The sequence below is a fragment of the Vitis riparia genome, chromosome 11, assembly GCF_004353265.1.
Source record: "Vitis riparia cultivar Riparia Gloire de Montpellier isolate 1030 chromosome 11, EGFV_Vit.rip_1.0, whole genome shotgun sequence".
NCBI classification, from domain to species: Eukaryota; Viridiplantae; Streptophyta; class Magnoliopsida; order Vitales; family Vitaceae; genus Vitis; species Vitis riparia.
The window spans coordinates 15,068,449-15,090,519 of NC_048441.1; the positions used below are offsets into that span (position 1 = coordinate 15,068,449).

General features: G+C 38.0%; 4 protein-coding genes across 5 annotated transcripts; all 4 read right to left on the reverse strand.

Annotated features, from left to right (window-relative positions):
• Positions 1-1,872: 1,872 nt before the first annotated feature.
• Positions 1,873-2,678, reverse strand: LOC117924801. Its single transcript, XM_034843513.1, has 2 exons — positions 2,472-2,678; positions 1,873-2,366 (listed from the first exon to the last, which is right to left on the reverse strand). The coding sequence occupies exons 1-2, from the start codon at positions 2,608-2,610 to the stop codon at positions 1,993-1,995; spliced, it is 513 nt and encodes a 170-aa protein (XP_034699404.1). The 5' UTR covers positions 2,611-2,678; the 3' UTR covers positions 1,873-1,992.
• Positions 2,679-5,345: 2,667 nt separating this feature from the next.
• LOC117924707 (phospholipase D alpha 1-like) lies at positions 5,346-12,628 on the reverse strand. Its single transcript, XM_034843425.1, has 3 exons — positions 12,351-12,628; positions 6,111-8,025; positions 5,346-5,972 (listed from the first exon to the last, which is right to left on the reverse strand). Exons 1-3 carry the CDS (start codon positions 12,441-12,443, stop codon positions 5,539-5,541), a joined length of 2,442 nt encoding a protein of 813 aa, XP_034699316.1. The 5' UTR covers positions 12,444-12,628; the 3' UTR covers positions 5,346-5,538.
• Positions 12,629-13,435: 807 nt separating this feature from the next.
• LOC117925342 (phospholipase D alpha 1-like) lies at positions 13,436-17,699 on the reverse strand. Of its 2 annotated transcripts, none has more exons than XM_034844336.1 (4): positions 17,349-17,699; positions 16,073-16,177; positions 13,971-15,885; positions 13,436-13,871 (listed from the first exon to the last, which is right to left on the reverse strand). In XM_034844336.1, exons 2-4 carry the CDS (start codon positions 16,166-16,168, stop codon positions 13,438-13,440), a joined length of 2,445 nt encoding a protein of 814 aa, XP_034700227.1. In that variant the 5' UTR covers positions 16,169-16,177; positions 17,349-17,699; the 3' UTR covers positions 13,436-13,437. The 2 variants fall into 2 exon arrangements, with proteins under 2 accessions (XP_034700227.1, XP_034700228.1); XM_034844337.1 differs by having other exon boundaries at positions 16,073-16,255.
• Positions 17,700-18,116: 417 nt separating this feature from the next.
• Positions 18,117-21,790, reverse strand: LOC117924790 (TBC domain-containing protein C1952.17c-like; the record flags this gene model as incomplete). Its single annotated transcript, XM_034843504.1, has 8 exons — positions 18,117-18,366; positions 18,450-18,566; positions 18,810-18,989; positions 19,329-19,457; positions 19,623-19,721; positions 19,812-19,964; positions 20,061-20,165; positions 21,680-21,790. Coding segments are annotated over 8 exons (1,074 nt in total), but the record flags the coding sequence as incomplete, so codon positions are not given.
• Between the last annotated feature and the right edge of the window lie 281 nt (positions 21,791-22,071).

The following is a 22,071-nucleotide window of genomic DNA, read 5'->3' on the forward strand; positions in this document are numbered from 1 at the left end:
AGAAATCCATAAAAATATTGTTTTTTTTAAAAAAATTATTTTAATTAATACAAGAAGTTCTTTTTTTTTTTTGGATGATTGTCTTTTGGACCCGATTGGACCCAAAAATTAAGTTTTGGTCCATATAAGCTCACCATTTAAGTTCAAGACTTAGACAAAGTGTGAAAATTGAAAAGAATGATATGAATTTGTTATCTCTCCAGAAATGATCTTTACTCACTATGAAAAAAAAAACATTAATTTAAATTTTATTCCTTTTGTAAACCTTAATAAAATTTAATATAATTTAGTGATTTGGAAATAAATACACCATTTAAAAATAAATAAATAAATAAATTATTATTATTATTATTATTATTTAAAAATCAAACAACTTGAAAAATATATATATTTAAAATTATGTATATAAAAAAAACTAAAAATTTGTCAAATTTATTTATTTTTAAATATTATATTTTTAAAAAATTAGTTTTCTAAAAATAATAAATTTTCAAAATAATTATTAAAAAAAATTAAGATAAAAAAGTTTGTCAAACATTATGGTACAAAATGGTTTTAAATGGTATATTGATCTTTTCATATTTCATATCATTCCCATCAATTATATAACTTATATAAACCAAAATTTAATTTTTGGACCAAATTGAATCCAAAACATAATTATCCATTTTTTTCTTTTTATATATACACTAAAATTTTTACGTCCTAAAAAAATTATGATTTGTGACTTCATTTTCAACTTTATTCTAAACAACAAAAGTAGATGATAGTGACAAATGGCCCCGGAATATTGGATAAGTGGCAAGGCTCCAAATCCCTAGCTTAGCTTCTTTGAGTATCTATCATCTCTATCACAAACCCTGACACACGCAGAGAAGATAAGTGATTGGGTGAGGCGGTGGCGAATTTGGTAGAGATTTCACATGCCTCTTCCAATCACTACTCAAACACATGGGGAAGGCAGATGAGAAGATGACAGACGGCATATATTTCTATCCTCTCTGTCACTCTCTTTTGGCTTTCCACACTGAATCAAGTTTTTACAGTTGTCTTGCCAAATTTTTGGTAGAAAACCTAAAATAAAATGAAAAAGAACAAATGGGGCATGAAGAATGAGCCACATTATTTAAAATAAAATAAAATAAAAACATAAAGGAGACAAGGAAGCTGATATGAAGATTCTGTTCCAAAATCAATTCAGAATCCCTCCAACCCCCAGTGTCTTTAAGTTGCCCATCTCTTGGCCCTCCTCCCACTTTTGCTTTGTCTGTCTCACAAATGGCCCTTCCTTATGGTTTCGTGGGGTGGCCCCCAACCCAAACACATTTCGTGAAAGCAAAGGGAAAAAAGAATTGGTCAAATTTATTGGCTTCCCCCACATGTTTGACCAATAATTCAAAATTCTGAATACTTTACACATATTGGGTGTACTTACCATAAGGCTCTATTATGTCACAGTTTGCCTCCCAATTTTTTTTCTTGAGTGGTAGAAAAGGGAGGTGGTTTGAAGGAGGAGGAAGCATCCAAGAATTATAGTTGTGATCCTTTGGCCATAAGGTTCACATGTGAGACACACATACCCACTTGCCTTCTTCCTTCCTCTTCTTCCCCAAATGGTCAGTAGGGCCATAAAGTTAACATGGAATGTAATTTTTTTTGTAAATTTAGTATTTGGTTAGGAAGGGAAAATAAGGGAAAGTAACCCATCTGTGTCTGTTCAAGAAACCAAAACTGGTTGGGGGGATGTTTGGTTATTTGCTTCTTAGTTCTTACTTAGCTAAGATTGGATGAATCATCTATGGAATATTCGCATAAATGGTGAATCCAAAAAGTAAAGGCAAACAGGGGAAGTAGAAAAGAAGGAACAGTGTGGGAACAAATATGCAAGAAGGATATCCTTGAAAATGTACACTAATTCAAATTATCCAATTAGCCTAACACGCGCCACTGAAGCGTGTGGTTGGGGGGAGGGGATCAATACAAGTTTAAGGTTTACAACGTTTGGAAGCCACAGAAATGAGAAAAGAGAGGGAAATTAGGAAGAATTTGTACAGAGGAGAATGAGAAAGAGAGCGACTCAAGATTGTACAGAGAAATTGAGTCAATAGGAATAAGCCATGCGATGAACCACACGCTCTTTGAGGATTCCTTTGTAGAGAGCCACCCGATTTGCTGGCATTCCTTTGACTTTATCACTACTTTTCCTGACGGAAAATGAAGAATTCCACTGTGTTGCCGTCTGAACTCCTCACTGTCCCCACTTGGATCCACCACGTCCTCTGCGAAGTGCACCCTTTTCTTCTTCTTCTTCTTCTCCTTCTCCTTCTCCTTCTCGTTCTCGTTCTCGTTCTCCTTCTTCTTCCCATCTACACACAAAACAAACAAACCGAGAAAATTTCAGAAACAGAGATTGAGAGGTGAGAGATGAGAGAAGAGAATCTCTTCCGCAACCCAACAAAACGACAACCCACCGGAAGAGATACAAGATCTTGGAAGCTGCTGGGGAGGCGTAAAGGCCTTTGGACGGCACAGAGCAAGGAGAATTACGGTGCCGGAGACGGCCATGGCAGTGGCGAGAACCACCCCTTGTGAGCAAAGCACAGAAGACATGGTAGGTGAGGAGGAAAGAGAAATGAAGAAATGAAGAAATGAAGTTACAAGAGGATTGGACAAGGATAAATAGTCCGGGGTAGTTTGGAGTGGAAGTTATTTACATATTATAATATGAATGTTTGGAAGAAAAGAAAGGAAAAATGACAAGGAAAGGGAAGATAATTGGACGGGTGAATGATAATTGAATTGAATGCACGTAAAAAAAAAAAAAAAAAAAAAAAAAAGGCATCATGTTTGTTTGGTTGGCATTTTTGAAGAGACTGCCTGCTAACTTTTGCACGTGCACCGCACGGCACTGCCCTGCTGACGTCACTTTCTTGCTGGACGCGGGAGTTCATGGCCGGATGCAACTTCTTCATATAATAATTGATGACATTGCCAATTGGTGAGTGGCGGCGCGTGGAGCCCACGCTACGGCTGCTTGGATGTGCCACCCTTGATGCGTCCAGGACAAAATTGGGACAAGCCATTCAATTGAGATTTTCTCCTCACATGAAATTGAGGTCCAATAATTTTGGTAAGCCATGTGATCATGCCTTGTTTTTTTGGCTACATGACATAAACTAACTTAACTACCCATTAAGTGTGTGATGAAATAGTTGATCTGCCCCTGCCCAACTCTCCATTACCATCTCTTTATTTATCTTAATTTAATTTTCAGTTCATATTACAAATCATAAAGAACTAAAATAGCTTTGAAAAATAGATAAGATTTTAGAAATAGATTTTCAGTACCGAGGGGTCAAAGTAGAAAAAATCTTTTTCAGTGGGCTATAGTAATATGATATCAAAATGTAAATTTGACTTAATGTTAAAAGACTTTTTTTTCTTCTTGAAAGTGTGATTTTTCAAGGGACATCTATCATTACGGGGCACACATGGGCTCCACCAGTACATTGTATTAGGAGGGAGTGGTTTACATAAATGTTATTTTAATATAAAGTTTCTTTAAAAAGACTATCTTAATGTTTTTAATTAAGGAATATATAATAAAATAACATCTATTTTGGTGGACCTACTAATAGAAAAAAAAAACAATGAAGTCGAGTGTTCAAACTTTAGTTGCAATTAATAGTCCACAAAGAAAAAAATAAGGACAAAAAATATAAGGAGAAATTTTTTTTTTAATATAAAGTTTCTTTAAAAAGATTCATTAAAAAACTATCTTAATGTTTTTAATTAAAGAATCAGACAATAAAACAACATCTATTTTGGTGGACCTACTAATAGAAAAAAAAATAGCAATAAAGTCGGGTGTCCAAACTTTAATTACAATAAAAAAAAGGACAAAAAGTATAAAAAGAGGAAAAATAAAATATATATAAATTTAAATTCAATAAATTATTTTTATATATTTTTTAAAATTTAATTTACTTATTTTTTTATTAAATAAATATTAAATATATTTAAAAAATATATAAATTTTAAATTAATTTTAATTATATTTGATTTTTTTATGGTAAAACTAAACATTATTTTTTTTTTAGTATTTTTTGAAAATAAAATATTACTTAAAATTTGATAGTTATTGAACCATTACCTTAGGTTTTTTTTCAAGCATTTGCAAAAAAGAAAAAAAGAAAAAAAAAAAGAAAGAGAGGTAGAATTAGTCTCTAACATTAAAGCCAATAAGAAGCCAATTGAAACCCAAAAATCATCCGACGAAAGCATGAATGAAGTGGAAAGAAAGGAAAATGACTTGCCACGCTTATAAAGGAGCGTGGGCGTAAGCCGTAAGGGATTCCCAATAATTAATAGCACATGTGTTTGGAAGTAGGCAGCCAGTGGCTGAATGACATGTCAGACCATGAGATACCAAGAGGCTTGGAGTGTTTGATGGGGAAGATCCAAATGGAGATAGGCAAATGACTAGGCACCAATGGGATTTGTGGCTACACTATGAAAGAGAATTAAATACGTCCCCATTCTTCACATGCAGTCTCCCAATTCCTCTCTAACTGGTTTCCATGTGGTTGCCTGCCTGGGTCCCCAAGGGCCATCCTACCCTTTGGCTTTTGTAAATTCATTGAATTTTACCAAATTTCACTTGCTGATTTTGATTCATGTGAGATGATGAGATTTGGGCCAATGGGGTGACACCAAAGTCGGTGAATTGAAATTTTTTTATAGAACCAAAGATAAGACCTAGGCATTTGTGCCAATGTGGGCAGTTGGTAATGCCAACTAGTGTGGAACTAGAAAAATGCATATTCCAACATTCTTGACTTCCGTTATCTGAACTCATTCAAAGAAAGCGACATTGTCCGTTCAATGAATCAATTGGTGAAGAAAATCCCATTTCATTTCTATCAATTTCTCTTATTTACATCGTTCCACGAACGTGATTAATTAGGTTGGAATTGATTTGTGGATGGAAACTTCCTCATAACAACCCCCACATAAATAATCTCACCAAACTCCATCCACATCCGGGAAACAAAAGTCAAATTTTCACACCTAGTTCAAGGCGAAAAGCTTGGTTTCCGGATCTGCCGGTCAACTTCTCTTAGAGCCAAAGGGTCAACTTTAACCCAGACAAGTTTCACATGTAGTGTTGGCTGATTTACCATCGAATAGCATGAAGTTGGTTTGCCTTTTTTTCCCCCTAAGCATGAGGAGACACAAAACCCCATGGTGGAGGTTTGAAAGCTTATCATGTGGCTGAACCAAATGTCCTTGCCATTCTGTAAACCCACAAGCAAAGTAATTTGTGCTAAAAAAATTCATATATATGGCAGTGAAAATTACTGTAGTTTAAAATATTCTGTGAGTTTACAATAGACACAGGAGACATATATACATATTATCACTATTTCACAAAAGATGAAGATTTAGATATTACCCCAATACTATATCACCACTGCTATTCTGGGAGGATGAGGAAAAGAAGCTGTGACATGAATCAGAGTGAGCAAGGAAATGCAGTCAAGTAGTGAGGATTGGAGGGAGATAATCAGATTTGGACCCCAGAACTTGAGCCTTAGTGTCGGGAAAGAACTCTGATCCAGGTACTTCTTTGACCTCTCCAGTGTCCGTAACGCAAATGGGGTAACTAAGCAGGTGGCCTGGCAAGTCATCATCCATTCTCTCTGAGGAATAGAGGTTCCAATTCCTTTCAGCAATCTTGTTTACCTTCTGGATACAGTCGAGGCTCTCTGGTTGGAGGAAGGAGTTATCAAGCAGGCCAAGGTGCTCATACCATAATGCCATTCGGAAGCCATGAATTTGACCCCTGGCAGGCTGCTTGGTAGCGAGGTGATACGGTTGGTAGCCTCCCATTGCAATCTCTGAATCCCTGGCACCATCCATTGACCTCTGATTTATGTTGGCGGATCCTATGACTATGTATTCATCATCAACTGAAAAAGGGCAAGCATCACCAAGGTTTTGAATTTGAAGTTAGATACAATCCAATTTAAAGCCTCAAAAAAAATTGTATACCAGTATAAGCTCACTCTACTGGAAGTGTAGAAATATTTGGGTTTAGAGTCACTGACCAATCATCATCTTAGCATGGACATAGATCATGAACCGCCTGGATTGCTGAGCTCTGTAATAATCTGTATCATGGTCTGGACTCTCTGGAGGTTCATATTCTCCAATTGTCTTACTCTCCCGATTGCCAAGGCAAAAGAATGTCAAATAGTCCTTGGGGTTTGCCTTGAGCCCCTTGGCATGGATGGCCTGAGCTATATCATTATACATCATCTCCATTGTTCTCTTCTGCCAATTCAGTATTGCCTGAGCAGATGAACTCTCTGGGATACCTTCTGGCCACATTGGAACCACAACATATATGGAAAATCTCTCTCCTGCTTCGATCTTACTGACGACCTTTAGTGACAGTTCCTTTGGTATGAGATGCGAAGCACCAATGTCCTCTACTTTGAGGCCATCAGAGTTCCAGCAGAAAGAGCTTCCAAGAAAATACTGGTTTTCAATGTAAATGAAATTTTTGGCTCGTCGGATGGCATGGATATAAGCATCCTGAATGCTCCTGTCAATGATATGGTCACTCCCACGGATAAGCCCTGCTCTCGCAGCATCCTCAGGAGAATCAGGAAAGCCGAAAGCAGCCCCACCATCAATGGATCGGAACAGTTGAACATTCCATGTTTCATGGTCTTCAGGGAACATGACTGGAGATGGAGGTATAATTATGTCATCAAGTTCTCTTAGTTGAACAAGCAGATCCTTCCCACCTTGTTTTCTCCACCTTTGCTCGAAATTGAACAAGACATCCCATGCAATTGCTCCTTCTAACCGACAATGGACATCATGCCAGGGCTCTCTTGGTCCACCTTTAGTAATGGAGGAATTTGGAAAATTAGGCTGACGAAAATCATCGTGGTTCACTGTGTCTAGAGTCCTGAAAATGGTATGTGTGGGAGTATCATACCTCCCATCACAGAGATCAATGCCACCAATGAAACTCACAATTCTCCGACGTTCTAATCCTCGATTAGGCATCTCACTGTCCACTACCACAATCTTCTGGTGATGAGTGAACATGGTAGATATCTCTATGTCCTGAACAATGCTAAGTCCATTATCGGGATCACGGGGGCATAAGACACAGTGGACTTCACTGCCATGGAAATACTTCCCGGTGTCTTCATCATGGGTGGCCATCAACCCATCCTTCTTTAGTAACTTAACAGAAGTTCTGTCATCCCAAACAAGCATTAGAACCCTCACACCTTCACTGGCCTTCTTCTTCAGAAGCTCTCCCAGGGTTGAGGTCTTCTTATTAAAAAGCTCTCCCAGGGTCGCGTGTTCCCCTGGCTTTTGCCCCCTTGAGTACCTTACCAAGGTGATTTTAGTATACACCGACCAGCCTGTTATGTAAATCAACTGTTTAGCATTGGAAATGGCATGAAAAATATCTTCCCAGCAGCGGTGCGGCTCATAATACTTGCCCCCAGAAAGGGGGATTTTTGGGATGAAATTGTTTGGGATATGGGCATCTTGGTAAAGTAAAACTCTGCAGCCTTTTCTCTGAGGGAAGAATGTGTAAGGAACTCCTGGAAATTTTGGGCTTGTAATGCCTCGAGACCAGTTACATTCTCTAGTAACATCAAAAAATTGTAGTTTGACATGTAATTTAGAGCCTCCATGTATGGGAGTGCGATCATGATGGAAGAGCTCAAGCCATCTATCCACTTCTCCTTCCAGGAGTTCCTCGACTGGTAATTGAGCTCTTCCAATGACAGTTGCCCCAATAGGATTTTCTTGTTTGACAGAGAATACAACATGAGAAGCCTTGTGGGCACAGTAGATATGGAAACATTCGCTCCAATGGGGTTTTGTCTCCTCGTTTTCTAACTTCCTGGTTCGACCAACTCTAGCCTTGTCTAAATCGATTGTCACATATACCTTGGAACTACCGGCCCTCTCAATGCGTCTCTTCAGCTGCACAAAATAATTCATGGGTGAGAAACATAAATGAAATTGAGGGAAAATGCTTGAATTAATGATAAAATTGAAGAAGATTAATTACTACTTCTATCTTTTCAAACAATTAAAAGATTAGTTATTAAACTTTTGATAAAAGTGATAAAGAATATTAATTTAAAAAAAAATTAATTCTTATTCACAACTTTTTTAGTTTGAAATGTCTAATAAAGTTTTATTATTAAGTTTAGCAGCTTTGAAATTTTGAGGAGTGGTTGTGGATTTTCTCAGGGCTTTAATGGCTTTATAAATTACTTAAGCAATTTGCTTTTTCAAAGAAAATATTTTGAGCATATGTCCCAAGATGCTTCAAATGAGTCTTTCCCTGGGTTTATATAGAGCCTAGGAAGCTTTCGGAGACTCCTAGAGCCATCTATACTTAGCTATTAGTGGGAAAAGTGTGGAAGGTTTTAGAGATGCCTGGAGAAGTCCACACATCTCTACACTATGATGGAAGGCATAAGAGGAGTCCAAGGCTTTCTAAAGAATTTTAGGAATCTCTTGTATATTTTTGTACATAGGATTATACATAAAATTGTGTAGGGTATTCTAGAATCTTCTTGATTTGTAAGGAACCCTTCAAAGTTCCAGAGAGTTCCATTGGTGCTTATAAATAGGTGAGACCCTCATTTGGCCAAGGCACAACCTAGAAAACCACCCAAGAACCTAACCAACCAACCAAGTGAGTTCCCAAAAGCACTTGTAAAGCTTCTTTTGAGCAATGAAAGCTTCCATTCTTTAAGCATCGCCTACTACGCCTTCTAAAGCTTCCGAGTCGTGAGCATCTTAGCCTAGCAAGCTAAACATTGGGAGTAAAGTTGACTTAGCAAGATAAAGTGTCTTGACTTGTCTAAGTGTCGCACGAGCTTATGAAAAGACTAAGTCCGTGACAAGTAGTATCAAAGTGCGACTACGAAGCGAGCATAGTAAAGGAAGCATGTTGAGCTCCAACATAGAGGAGACTAGCGAGCAAACTGTGGGAGGGAGACCGAGCCTGCTGCACGGGACAGGGGCAGGAAGAATAAATCTCGTGATGTCGTTACCAACATGGAGGCAAGGTCAGCCAAGGTGGAGCTAGCCATGGCAGACACTCGAAAATGGGTGGACTTGATTGAGCAAGGCATGGAGAAGGGCTTAGAGGATCTAAAGGAGCAGATCCAAGACCTTCGTGAGGGGGTGCTAGGCTTACAAGTTTAGTCGGTGTCACACAAGGAGTTCATGTCCTTCCAAGACAAGGTCATAAGCATGTTCGCTAGTATAGAGTCAAGGGTGGAAGCCTTGGCTGCGCGCATGGAGGCCCGAGACCAGGAGGTTAGGCAGAAGTTGGCCATCCACAAGGTTGCTGTGTCGGCATGGGTCATGGCCACACATGAGACATCTAGGGTGGAGATGCCGAAGCCACAAAGGTTTAGTGGCAAACGGGATGCCAAAGAGTTGGACAACTTCTTATGGCATATGGAGTGATACTTCGAGGCTATCGCATTGACTGATAAGGCGGTTAAAGTAAGAACTGCAACCCTCTATCTTACTAACATAACTACTCTATGGTGGCGCCAGAGGTTCGCCGATGTGGAAAAAGACATTTGCACCATAGAGACGTGGAGGGACTTTAAGAGGGAGATCAAGAGGCAGTTCTACCCTGAAAACGTGGCTTACATGGCTAGGAAAAACATGAGGCGTCTCAAGCACACAGGCTCGATACACGACTATGTCAATGAATTCTTTTCGCTCATGCTTGAGATTCCTAACATGACTGAGAAGGAATTACTATTCAACTTTATGGATAACCTGCAAAGGTGGGTCGAGTAGGAATTAAGGCGTCGAGGCGTTCAAACTTAGCCATTTCTATGGCAGTAGCAAAGTCTTTAACGGATTACAAGAGGGGAGACTCTCCAAGGTTGAGTCTTTGGAGGATAGCCACACCACAGGTGGGTGAGACGAGGTTTCAAGGGACCACAATGCTCTTAGAATGGGACTAGGCAAGATGCCTAATGTCTGGGAAGGAAAGGATAAGGCAAAAAGGAAGAAGTTTACGCCTAAAATCAAATGCTTCTTGTGTGACGGTCCACATTGGGCACGAGATTGTCCAAAGAGGAAGGCGCTCAGTGGATTGAGGAGATGGAGTAGGAGCACGAAGCATATATGGGCTCGATGAAGCTACTAGGTGTCCTCTAAGTCAACCCAAAGCCTAGACGCCTAAGACCTCCTTACTATTAGGGATGTAAGTAAATGAGGCAAAAGAGGAGTGAGCTGAGGTAACCCGCACACACATGGACAAGGTCACCAAGGGAAAGGTGAACTCGATGGGAAAAAAGAAGCAACACTCCAGGAATCGAAAGTGCAGGGGTCTGCATCCATCCAAGGCCTCACGGGAGAAGGAGATGAAGAATATCCTAGCTGAACGGGTTACCAGGAGACAAGGGGTCCCTCCTGTGATAGAGTATCTAGTCCGATGGAAATGACTACCTAAGAGGCAGGTAAGCTGGGAACATGCGGATGCCTTGAGAAGATTCTGGAAACACATCGAAAAGTTTCAAGAAGAGGCAATGACGGAGACGTCGACAACACAGGTGGGGGAGAGTATCATAGGATGCTTCAAATGAGCCTCTCCTTGGGTTTATATAGAGCCTAGGAAGTTTTTGGAGACTCCTGGAGTCATCTATACTTAACCATTAGTGGGAAAAGTGTGGAAGATTCTAGAGATGCCTAGAGAAGTCCACACATCTCTACATTATAGTGGAAGGCATGAGAGAAGTCCAAGGCTTTCTAGAGAATTTTAGGAATCTCTTGTATATTCTCGTACATAGGATTGTACATAGAATTGTATAAGGTATTCTAGAATCTTCTTAATTTGTAAGGAACCCTCTAAGGTTCCAGAGAGTTCCATTGGTGCCTATAAATATGTGAGACCCTCATTTGGCCAAGGCACCACCCAAAACCACCCAAGAACTTAACCAACCAAGCAAGTGAGTTCCCAAAAGCGCTTGTAATGCTTTTTTTGAGCAATGAAAGCTTCCATTCTTTAAGCATAGCCTACTACGCCTTCTAAAACTTCCGAGTCGTGAGCATCTTAGCTTAGCAAGCTAAGCAATGGGAGTAAGGTTGACTTAGCAAGATCAAGTGTCTTGACTTGTCTAAATGTCTTACGAGATTAAGAAAAGACTAAGGTAGTGTTTGTTTTTTTACTTAATTCTAAATAGAACCTTAATACTTAATAGTATTAAATATTAGATTGTTTGTTTTTGTAGTATTTTATTTCTATTAAGTATTAAAAAGTAAAAAAAATCATTGTGTCATTTTTTCTATTTAGAAAAAGCCACATATTTTGGCTTTTTCTATTTAGCAAAAAGTTTATAATAAGTCATGAAAAAGTAAAAAAACAAACAACCTAAATTCTAAAACTAAATGGTTTTCAGTAAAAAGCCAAAAAAACAAACACCACCTCAGTCCATGATAATTAGGCAGCTTCTCAAATGCTCATTTTTTTTCTTACACATTAGTTGAATATGAGTCAAAACACACCATGCCCAAATTGTTAACCAAAACCATGCATGAGCAGAAAAATTTAAAAAAAAAATTAATGTGGTTCGACAATTAATATGATCATTTCATTTACGGAATATACCAACACTTAATAATTCATTAATCAAAAGAAACAATAATAATAAAAAAAAGAGTATAATGGTGAAACCTTTTAAAACAAATTCTCGATTAGAGTCGTACTCCGTGTTAAACAAAATCTTAAAACATAAAAATGTTAAATATATAATAGAAATAAACTTGATCCCGTGAGTTTAATGGAAAACTTGACCCTTGACTTTCCGATTGAGTGCAACAAATCCAATACAAATGTGGTAAATTATGTTGTAAAAGGATGATGTCTTGAGGAAAACAAAATCTCACTTTTCTGGGCATCGATACAAATAGAAAAGATTTCAGATGTCCCTTCAGGAAATTGCAACTTAAAGCAATAAAAGTTTCTAAATCAGTCAGCCCCCCAATCTTCTTGGTCTCCTTTCTCCCAATTTATCCTCCCCTTTAATACGGGGCGCATCGCAGTAGAAGAAGGCAAAGAGTCTATTTCGATTAAGTTGTAGCCAACTAAATAGATAAATCTGATTACAAGGGATATATAATTGAGTTTTTTAGTGCTGAGTTGGAGAGCTTAGATGGGAAGAAACTAAAGAAATAATAGACGGCAAGCAGGAAAAGAGTCAAAGGAGGAAGGGAGAGAGTCAAAGAAACTCCAGCTAATTAATTCTTTCAGAAGGATGGTGACATACCTTGTCGACGAAATTCCAGGGACCTCCGCTGGAAAGCCTGTCAACTTCATAGATGGTCCCATGAAGCGTCCCATGAAGCAAAATCTGCTCCATCACCCCTCACACCTTGTAACAAATGCAACGGCCAAGCAACAATCACACCCACAAAAGAAAACTGGCCTAAAAGCAGATTTGCTAGTTCAATCTCCTCTCCCCAGATGACCCAGAAAAGAAAATCTTGAAAAGATGAGAAAATGAGAGAAAGAGAGGGAGGCGATGAAGAAAGGAAGAACTGTTAGGTGGTTTGGGGTGATTAAAAAGGGAAGAAAGTGCGGAGCAAGTACGGGGCTATTTTTAAATGCAGAGTATTGACGTAAAAAGGAAATGATAGTTTTAGTTGAATATTTGAGGTGTGATAACTAACTTTCATTGTCTAAAATTGACTTTTTTCAGACCCCTTCTCTTCTCCTCCAGGTTCTTAGTGCCGGGAATCATGCCCATTAATTTGCTGCCGTTGTCACTGCATTTCGATATACTCTGTTTGGTTGCTGAGAAATACTAGGAAACTTATCCACCATGTTTTGAACCCTTTATACTTTAATGGCCAAATCATAACAAAATTTTGAAACTCGTATCATTCTGAAGCCACCAGCTCTGAATGTGTGAGGGAAAGGGTTCAGTGGTTGGTGGATAACTGGTGATGGATGAAAAACATTTGTAGGGTTTTGAGATCTATGCTAAACCCCACACCCCTGTCCCTTGTCAAAACAGAGGAAAAGAAAGGGAAACAAACCGCGTTGCAGTAAGTCAAACCCAATTTTGTATGAATTTAGGTCATTTAATTTCCAATTTCAATTTTTCAATTGACTTGTACAGATAGCCTTGGGCTTGGATTTGGGGCTTAATCACAACTTGAATATATTTATTAAAATAATAATAGTGTTACTAGTTTTGTAAATGGAATGTTTGTCTTAACATTTGAAAAAAATGTGAAGTTGGTCCATGGATTTTATTGCCTGTCACAATATTTTTTCCCACAATAGATTTTACGGCAATCCTATCAGTACTGCTATTCAGAGAGGATAAGAGAATGAACAAGGCAATGCAGTCAAGTAGTGAGCATTGGAGGAATGTACTCAGATTTGGACCCTAGAACTGGAGCCTTGGTGTCAGGGAAGAACTCTGATCCAGGCAATTCTGTCACCTCTCCACTATCCGTAACACAAATGGGGTAGCTAAGCAGGTGTCCTGGCAGGTCATGATCCATTCTCTCGGAGGTATAGAGGTTCCAATTCCTCTCAGCCATCTGGTTCACCTTTTGGATACAGTCCAGGCTCTCTGGTTGGAGGAAGGAGTTGTCAAGCAGGCCAAGGTGCTCGTACCATAATGCCATTCGGAAGCCATGAATTTGACCCCTGGCAGGCTGCTTGGCAGCTAGGTGATATGGTTGGTAGGCTCCCATTGCAATCTCTGAATCCCTGGCACCATCCATTGACCTCTGATTTATGTTGGCGGATCCTGTGATTATGTATTCATCGTCAACTGAAAAAGGGCCAAACATCAGTCAATTTTAATGCCTCAGAAAATGTACAAGCTCACTCTATTAGAAGAGTAGAAATATTTGGGTTTAGGGTAACTGACCGATCATCATCTTAGCGTGGACATAGATCATGAACCGCCTGGATTGTTGAGCTCTGTGATAATTTGTGTCATGGTCTGGACTCTCTGGAGGTTCATATTCTCCGTGTCTCTTCTTCTCTCGGTTCCCAAGGCAAAAGAATGCTAAATAGTCCTTGGGGTTTGCCTGAAGCCCCTTGGAATGGAGGGCCTGAGCTATATCATTATACATCATCTCCATAGTTCTCTTCTGCCAATTCAGTATTACCTGAGCACATGAACTCTCTGGGACACCCTCTGGCCACATTGGAATCACAACATATACGGAAAACCTCTCCCCTGCTTCAATCTTACTGACAATCTTTAGCGACAGTTCCTTTGGTATGAGATGCAAAGCGCCAATGTCCTCTACTTTGAGGCCATCCAAGTTCCAGCAGAAGGAACTTCCAAGAAAATATTGGTTTTCAATGTAGATGAAATTTTTCGCTCGTCGGATGGCATTGATGTAAGCATCCTGAATGCTCCTGTCAATGATATGGTCATTCCCACAGATAAGCCCTGCTCTCGCAGCATCCTCAGGAGAATCAGGAAAGCCAAAGGCAGCCCCACCATCAATGGATCGGAACAATTGAACATTCCATGTTTCATGGTCTTCGGGGAACATGACTGGAGATGGAGGTATGATTATGTCATCAAGTTCTCTCAGTTGAACAAGCAGATCCTTCCCACCTTGTTTCCTCCACCTCTGCTCGAAATTGAACAAGACATCCCATGCAATTGCTCCTTCTAACCGACAGTGAATATCATGCCAGGGCTCTCTTGGTCCACCTTTACTAATTGAGGCATTGGGAAAATTGGCCTGACGAAAATCATTATGGTGAACTGTGTCTAGAGTCCTGAAAATGGAATGCGTGGGAGTATCATACCTCCCATCACAAAGATCAAAGCCACCAATGAAACTCACAATTCTCCTATGTTCTGATCCTCCAGTAGGCATCTCACTGTCCACCACCACAATCTTCTGATGATGAGTGAACATGGTAGATATCTCTATGTCCTGAACAATGCTAAGTCCATTGTCAGGATTGCGGGGGCATAAGACACAATGGACTCCAGTGCCATGGAAATATTTCCCGGTGTCTTCACCATGGGTGGCCATCAACCCATCCTTCCTTAGTAACTTAACAGAAGTCCTGTCCTCCCAAAGAAGCATTAGGACCGTTACACCTTCACTGGCCTTCTTCTTCAGAAGCTCTCCCAGGGTTAAGGTCTTCTTCTTAAAAAGCTCTCCCAGGGTCGCGTGTTCCCCTGTCTTTTGTCCCCTTGAGTACCTTACCAAGGTAGTTTTAGTATACAGAGACCAGCCTGTTATGTAAACTAAGTGTTTTGCATTAGAAATGGCATGAAAGATATCTTCCCAGCACTGGTGCGGCTCATAACACTTGCCCCCAGAAAGGGGAATTTTTGGGATGAATTTATTTGGGACATGAGCATCTTGGTAAAGTAAAACTCTGCAGCCTTTTCTCTGAGGAAAGAATGTGTAAGGAACTCCTGGAAATTTTGGGCTCCTAATCCCTCGAGACCAGTTAAATTCTCGAGTAACATCAACAAATTGTAGTTTGACATGTAACTTAGAACCTCCATTGATGGGAGTGTGATCATGATGGAAGAGCTCAAGCCATCTATCCACTTCTCCTTCCAAGAGTTCCCCAACTGGTAAGTGAGCTCGTCCAATAACAGTTGCCCCAATAGGGTTATCTTGTTTGACAGAGAATACAACATGAGAAGCCTTGTGGGCACAGTAAATGTGGAAACTTTGGTACCATCGGGGATTTGAGTCTTCATTGTCTAACTTGCTGGTTCGACCAACTCCAGCTTTTTCCAAATCAATTGTCACATATATCTTGGAAATAGGCGCCCCCACGATGCGTTTGCTTAGCTTCACAAAATAATTGATGGGTGAGAAACATGAAAGGAAAATGCTTATTGCTTGAGTCAATGATCAAAGGGCAATCAAGCCTATCTTGACATGAGAAATCAAGCTTTCTTAAAAGCAAATGAGTTGGGTACTAATAGACTGCCTGGTAAAAGCAAATTCAGAAGAATGGTGCCACGGTGGTGTATACCTTCTGAATGAAATTCCAGGGACCTCCGGCGGAAAGCCCATCAACCTCATAGATGGTTGCATGAAGCGTCCCGTGCACCAAACTCTGCTCCATCATCCCTCACACCTGTATATAGAGTTTCATCATTCTCAACCACTCAACTCAAATTAAATGCTTTGTTTGGTCCTTCAATTGAAGTTGTCACTGCATTTCAGATATACTCCTGTTTGGTCGCTGAGAATACTTGGAAACTAATGGAAATTAAATGCTTTAAACCCCATAACAGTTTGGAATGGAGTTGGCTGTTTTAAGGTCTCCAAGTTTCTTTTACTGCATTTCTCATCTTCAATCCAGTACCCAGAAAAATGCTTTGTTACTCAAGATCTTTTATACTTCAGTGTTCAAATGAGAACACTCTGTAAGCTTATATTATTCTGAAACCAACAACTTTGGCGTGTACGAGGATAAGAGCTCAGCACTTCTCTTCTCGATGGGTAACTGGTGATGATTGAAACGAAGATGCAGAGAGAAAAAGCATTTCACATTGTTTGGTTTGAGAGTACTTCAAAAAAAATGTTAAAAGAAAAATGATTAATTTTTTCATGTTTGATATATTTAAAATTAATTAAAAAAACTATATATTTTAAAATTATTTAATTTTTATATAAAAGAGTTAAAATAAGTAAATTTATTTTAAAATAACATGTGAAAATAATTTATTAATTTTAAATCTATATTTTATTTTTGTTTTTGTTTTCTTTTTCTTATATTATTCAAAATTTTCAGGAATCAAATATCGCTCAGGGTTTTATTATCTTTGCTAAAGCTTAATAGGATCCATCCCACTCTTTTTTTCTTTCTTTTTTATGCAATAACAAATCGATTCAATAAAGACTTGATCATAGCTTATTTCAATCTAACCCGAGGTTATGATCAACTCTATTTGTTTAAACCAAACAATCCGAACAAATATTTGTTAATTTAAGCTTAACTTGAATTAAACGTTAAGTTGGATTGAGCTCGGGGTAAATAAACTTAATATTGGAACTGAATTTGAGTTCACAATTAAAGAAAAAATATTTTAGAACCAAAGATTATCTTATTTTTCTACAATAAGGAAACTCTCAAACAAATTTTTCTTTTTTTTTGTTAATCTTTTCTTCTCCTTTCTCTGGTTTTCTCGAAAACCAAACAAAGATTAAACAAACAACAGATCGTAAATGTTACACATGAAAATGTTAGAGATAATAATAGCACATTTGTACAAGTTGTACAAATAATTTTCTCAAATACGTACCTTGTAACCAGAGACACAGCTTCTTAAATAAAATTGGAACCTTCCTTCCATACAAGAACTATGGCAATTTTATCTCCACCATGAACTTAGCTTAGACTCAACATTTTGCACTAATCCGCAGAAACCAGATACCTTCATATCCAAGAATGGAAGAAAACTCACCTTTGAAGGATAATATTTTGTGATAAATCTTAAAAAGTTTTCGAATTTTCCTTTTCTCCACTTCTTATGTGATCAATGTTCTTGATTCAAATAATTTTTTCTTCTAATTCATAATAAACAATCCGAATACATTGACTGTGTGTCAATGAATGAATAATGAATTTAGAGAAAATATGTTGGTTCACATGAAAATACATATACAGGTAGTGACATGATTGTCCATTCTAAAGGTCATCACACATAGTACAAACCATGGAAACTTCCTAAAGGCTCAAACATGGAAAGCTTACAAATCAGCTTATTTATATCATATGATCGATGAAATTTAGAAAGCGTCACATGGGATGAATATAATGTTTTCAGGTATCAGTTGAAAAAAAAAAGACACAAGTTCCATGAGGCATTCATTAAGCTAATATGTACATGTTAAGATAAGGTGTTTTCCATGGCCAGTATCCTCTTGAATAGTGGAAAGATAGAATGGCCAGTAAAGGGTCTGATCAGGCATGTACTTAAATGACTTTGTGCAAGGTTCAGTGTTAACCTGCTCAAACCATCTCTCTTACTTTGCTGTTTGGGTGAAGAGAGACTCAAACAGTAGGTAGATTCGGGATGAAGTTAACAAACCATATGAAAAGCAGACTTGTAAACAAAATCGCATAATTAGGCCATCAATTTACATGGACAAGCGAAAAGAAGAGGTGTCAGGACTGAGATCCTGAGCTACCTGTAGTAAGTGTTCTATGTTGATTTCAGGGTAGTGCTGTAAAAGCTTTAAGTTGGCTGCAAAATCACCACTCAATAGTCTGCTTTTTATGCACAGCAGCATTGCACAACAGACACGCAGAAGCATTTCCTGCACTCAGTAAAGATTTCTCCTAGTGGATCAGGATTTGGTCAGAAGGCCTTTAGTTAAAATTGAGAGAGCAATAGACCAACCTGAACACCAAAAGTATTGCTTAAAAGAGTATCCCAAATTCTCATGATTGAATGAAAGTTGAATTCCTGAGTAAGCAGCAATGTGATCCACCTGAACGCATAGAATTGAGGATTGACCTGATCATTTGGATGCATAATGTAAGTCTCTCCACTGTTTCAGAGTAGCATGAGCTGATGATAACATTATTATTTGTAATAAACATCATGGCTAGGATGCGAACTCAACAGATCTATGATGATTGATGGATTCCACGAGGTTGTAACTCTCAAAGAAAAAATGTATTTGAACGATTTAAGATATGGCACAAACCCAAAAATCCGTGAACTCACTTTCTTTTAACTCCATTTGATTTAGTTTACCTTGGTTGTGAATTCAAGATGCCGCCACAACTCCTCATCATTGGCTTTCAACAACTCTACCAAGCGGGAAAGAGTAGAATGGATACCCACTGAACTGTTATCCAATTGTTGACAAAAGTGATCCACAGAGTCACTCAAAATTCGAACAAAACAACAGAAACTATCTGCTTCTGCATTTTCCTGCAGAGTGGAAGAAAGTAAACAATTTTGTTCTTAAGTAAGGATGAAAACAAAAATACATATATTTTAGTTCCTAACATGCAAGTTCTTCAACCTGCGGAGGCAGAACAAAAATTCTGACATGGTAGGTAGTAAACACAAGTGCTTGTTTCTGCAATCCCAAAATGAAACAAACTTGCGGTACCGAGTAGAGACTAATACTCCAAACTTTAATGATTGATATCAGAGAGATCAAGTAGATATAAGAGAAAGGTAATAAAATAATTCATAGACATTCTCAAGCTAAAGAAAATTTCAAAAGAATGGAGTAAGAACAGCTTCTTTGCAGAAAACTCTTACAGCATTTTGCTCGTCAGTGTCAGTACTGAATATATAGTATATTGGTGCCAATACTTCATTCATGCCTTGCACATAACGGATTGCAGGATTTAGTTTAGCAAACAGGAGAAGAATACTTCTCATTGCTTCCTGTAGTTAGAAATGCAGCATATTACAATGCGTTCAGTAAAAATCTATTCATTATTCATTTATCTCAATATTTGGGATTTGCCATGGAAATGATGAATTGGATGTATAGAATCCCTGGTTTAGATAACAACATTACTTAGCAAATAGAAAACTTAAAGTCGATACCCTGTTTTTCCTACTCAATGAGGAGTCCCCTGAGAAGAATTTCAAGTCTGGGTGAGTACGTTGTAAATCACGGTCAATCTGCTCCGCAATTTCTGTATCCTAGAAATGGATGTCTCTATTGTGATAAACATCAGCCCAAGAGTAGCACGAGGCATTCAAGTGGCTTCTTAAAATGGACAAAACATTTACCTGGAAGTATTTATGCCAAGCACTAGCCTTACCAAGGCTCAGTGGATGATCTTCCTGAGAAATTTCTTGTCGTGTAAGTGGTCCATCAGCAGGACTGTCCACATCCTGCTCCATAGCATCCAATGCCTCAGTTTTTCTTCTTGTGTATTCAGCCTGTCTAGATTAAAGCTTCTAATTAGTACACAGTAACTCTCTGAATTCAGCTGCAATATAATAATGTGAGAAAGTGTGTAGCAAGTAGCAACTTACAGGACTCAGGAGAAGCTCTTCTTTTAGCTTAGCATATTTTAAACGATTCTCAGTCAATTCCTTTTCCCACAAGTCACGGGAAGCAGGCAAATAGCCCAAAAGCAGCTGCTTGAATGCATCAGATAAGAACAATCAAAACTCATATCCAGAACATCACAAGTAGCAAGCAATTAGATGTTATCATGTTGGTCTATGATTCTGTATCAATTGGACTTTTATATCAAAAATTAAAGTGCCATCAGAATGTGGATAAACTGTTGTAGGGTTAAGTTGTAATGCAAACATAACATAGTCCATATGTTGTCAAAAACCATAGTCAAGCAAAGGTGATAGCAATTTCAGTTGCCTAGCTCCTGTTACCCAAATGTACATATCAGGGGGAGCATTTAAAGGATTTGACAGTTTAAGAACATATTTTCAGATTTATTACCCACACACACACATGAACAAACAATTGTCTATAAGTGCTTTAGGATTGTGCACTGAGCCTCTTTGCAATCATGGGATTATGCCTCAGATATTAGCATTGGTTTTTTTTTTTAGCTTGTCAATTCATGATAATGGAGAAAGCTTTATTAAGGAGATTTCTAGAATAAACCTTCGATCATGGCTTTTAGGGGAAGAAAAACATATGGAAGGTTCTTAAATGACAAATGTCTCAAGTGTTTCTCCTTCCTATTTATTGCAATAGCCTTTTGGATCCATTTAAGCTTAAGGTACAAACACACAAAAAGAGAGATCAAGGCACAAAAACTCCCAGCTGTATAATTGTCATTACAAATTGCTTTCATATCTTGAGGGTTCTATTACAATCCTTGAAGAGTTTCAGGTCTGTGAAAAAATCTACGCTTCACAGAAGGGAATGCTGAGCCATTGCTAACCAGAAATGTCAAGAAGGTGCCACTCTTGTTAATTTATCAAAGGTCTCAACTGAGCACAAAAATGTAATCCAGTTTAATAACTCAATTAACCATGTGCTTCATAAACCGGAAATATAGCTGCCAGAAATAGATGTTCCTCATCATCCTAATCCCAGCAGGTATTTCACCGGCCAATAACACTACATGTTATCTCCAAAACTTGACAATATTGTAAATAGAGATCAATAACATGTATGACAACTGATGAACTCTATTCAAGTAGAACATGGAAGTTAGGAGTGTCAAATTATCAGAGTATCTGTTTGCAACAGTTGTATATCATGGAACCAGTAATTATATCGGTTTTATGACCATAATACAATACCCATATATATTGGTGTTGTATGAGCATGCATGTGTGTTAGAACTATGAGGGAGAGTAGAAAAATAAAAATAGAAGAAAATAAAAAATTAAGAAAAATAAAAACTAGATTTAAAGACGATAAATTATTTTTACATGTTATTCTAAACTCATTTGATTTATTTTTGCACTTTTACATAAAGATTAAATAATTTAAAAATGAATAAGTTTCACTCTAATTTTAATTATATTTGATTTTTCGGGTAAATAAAACATAAAAAAATCATTTTTCTTAGTATTTTTTTCTTCCCTCCTTACTTTTTGCAAACCAAACATAGCCCAAATATTATTGAATAAATAGAAAAAAAAAAAAACTAGCCCAACAAGAGAACCCTAACCTTCCAAGCTGTTGCCCGCAGACCTCCTCCATCAGGAAGCCCCAAACTAGCTAGTCTTTGCAACTTTTCCAAGTTTATCTCCTTCTGAGAAAGCTGCTTATAGATATGAAATCAAAACAACATATGCACATATAGCCATGAAATGAACAAACATAAAACCCCAATCCTCCATTTTGGTTGCAAAGAAAATGGGGGAGAATAAAAGAAAATGAATCATTGAAAGTTCGTTCTCTGATTTTTGGTTCAAGAAAAGAAAAGGAAAAACCAGATACATATATGTTTTCTGGTGTCCGAAATAAAGGAAAATCTAACATTCAACCTTTTGTCCTACATTGTCTCAGCAACCAAACAGGCAAAAGGGAGAAAAACGAATCTTATTTTTCGCTACATTC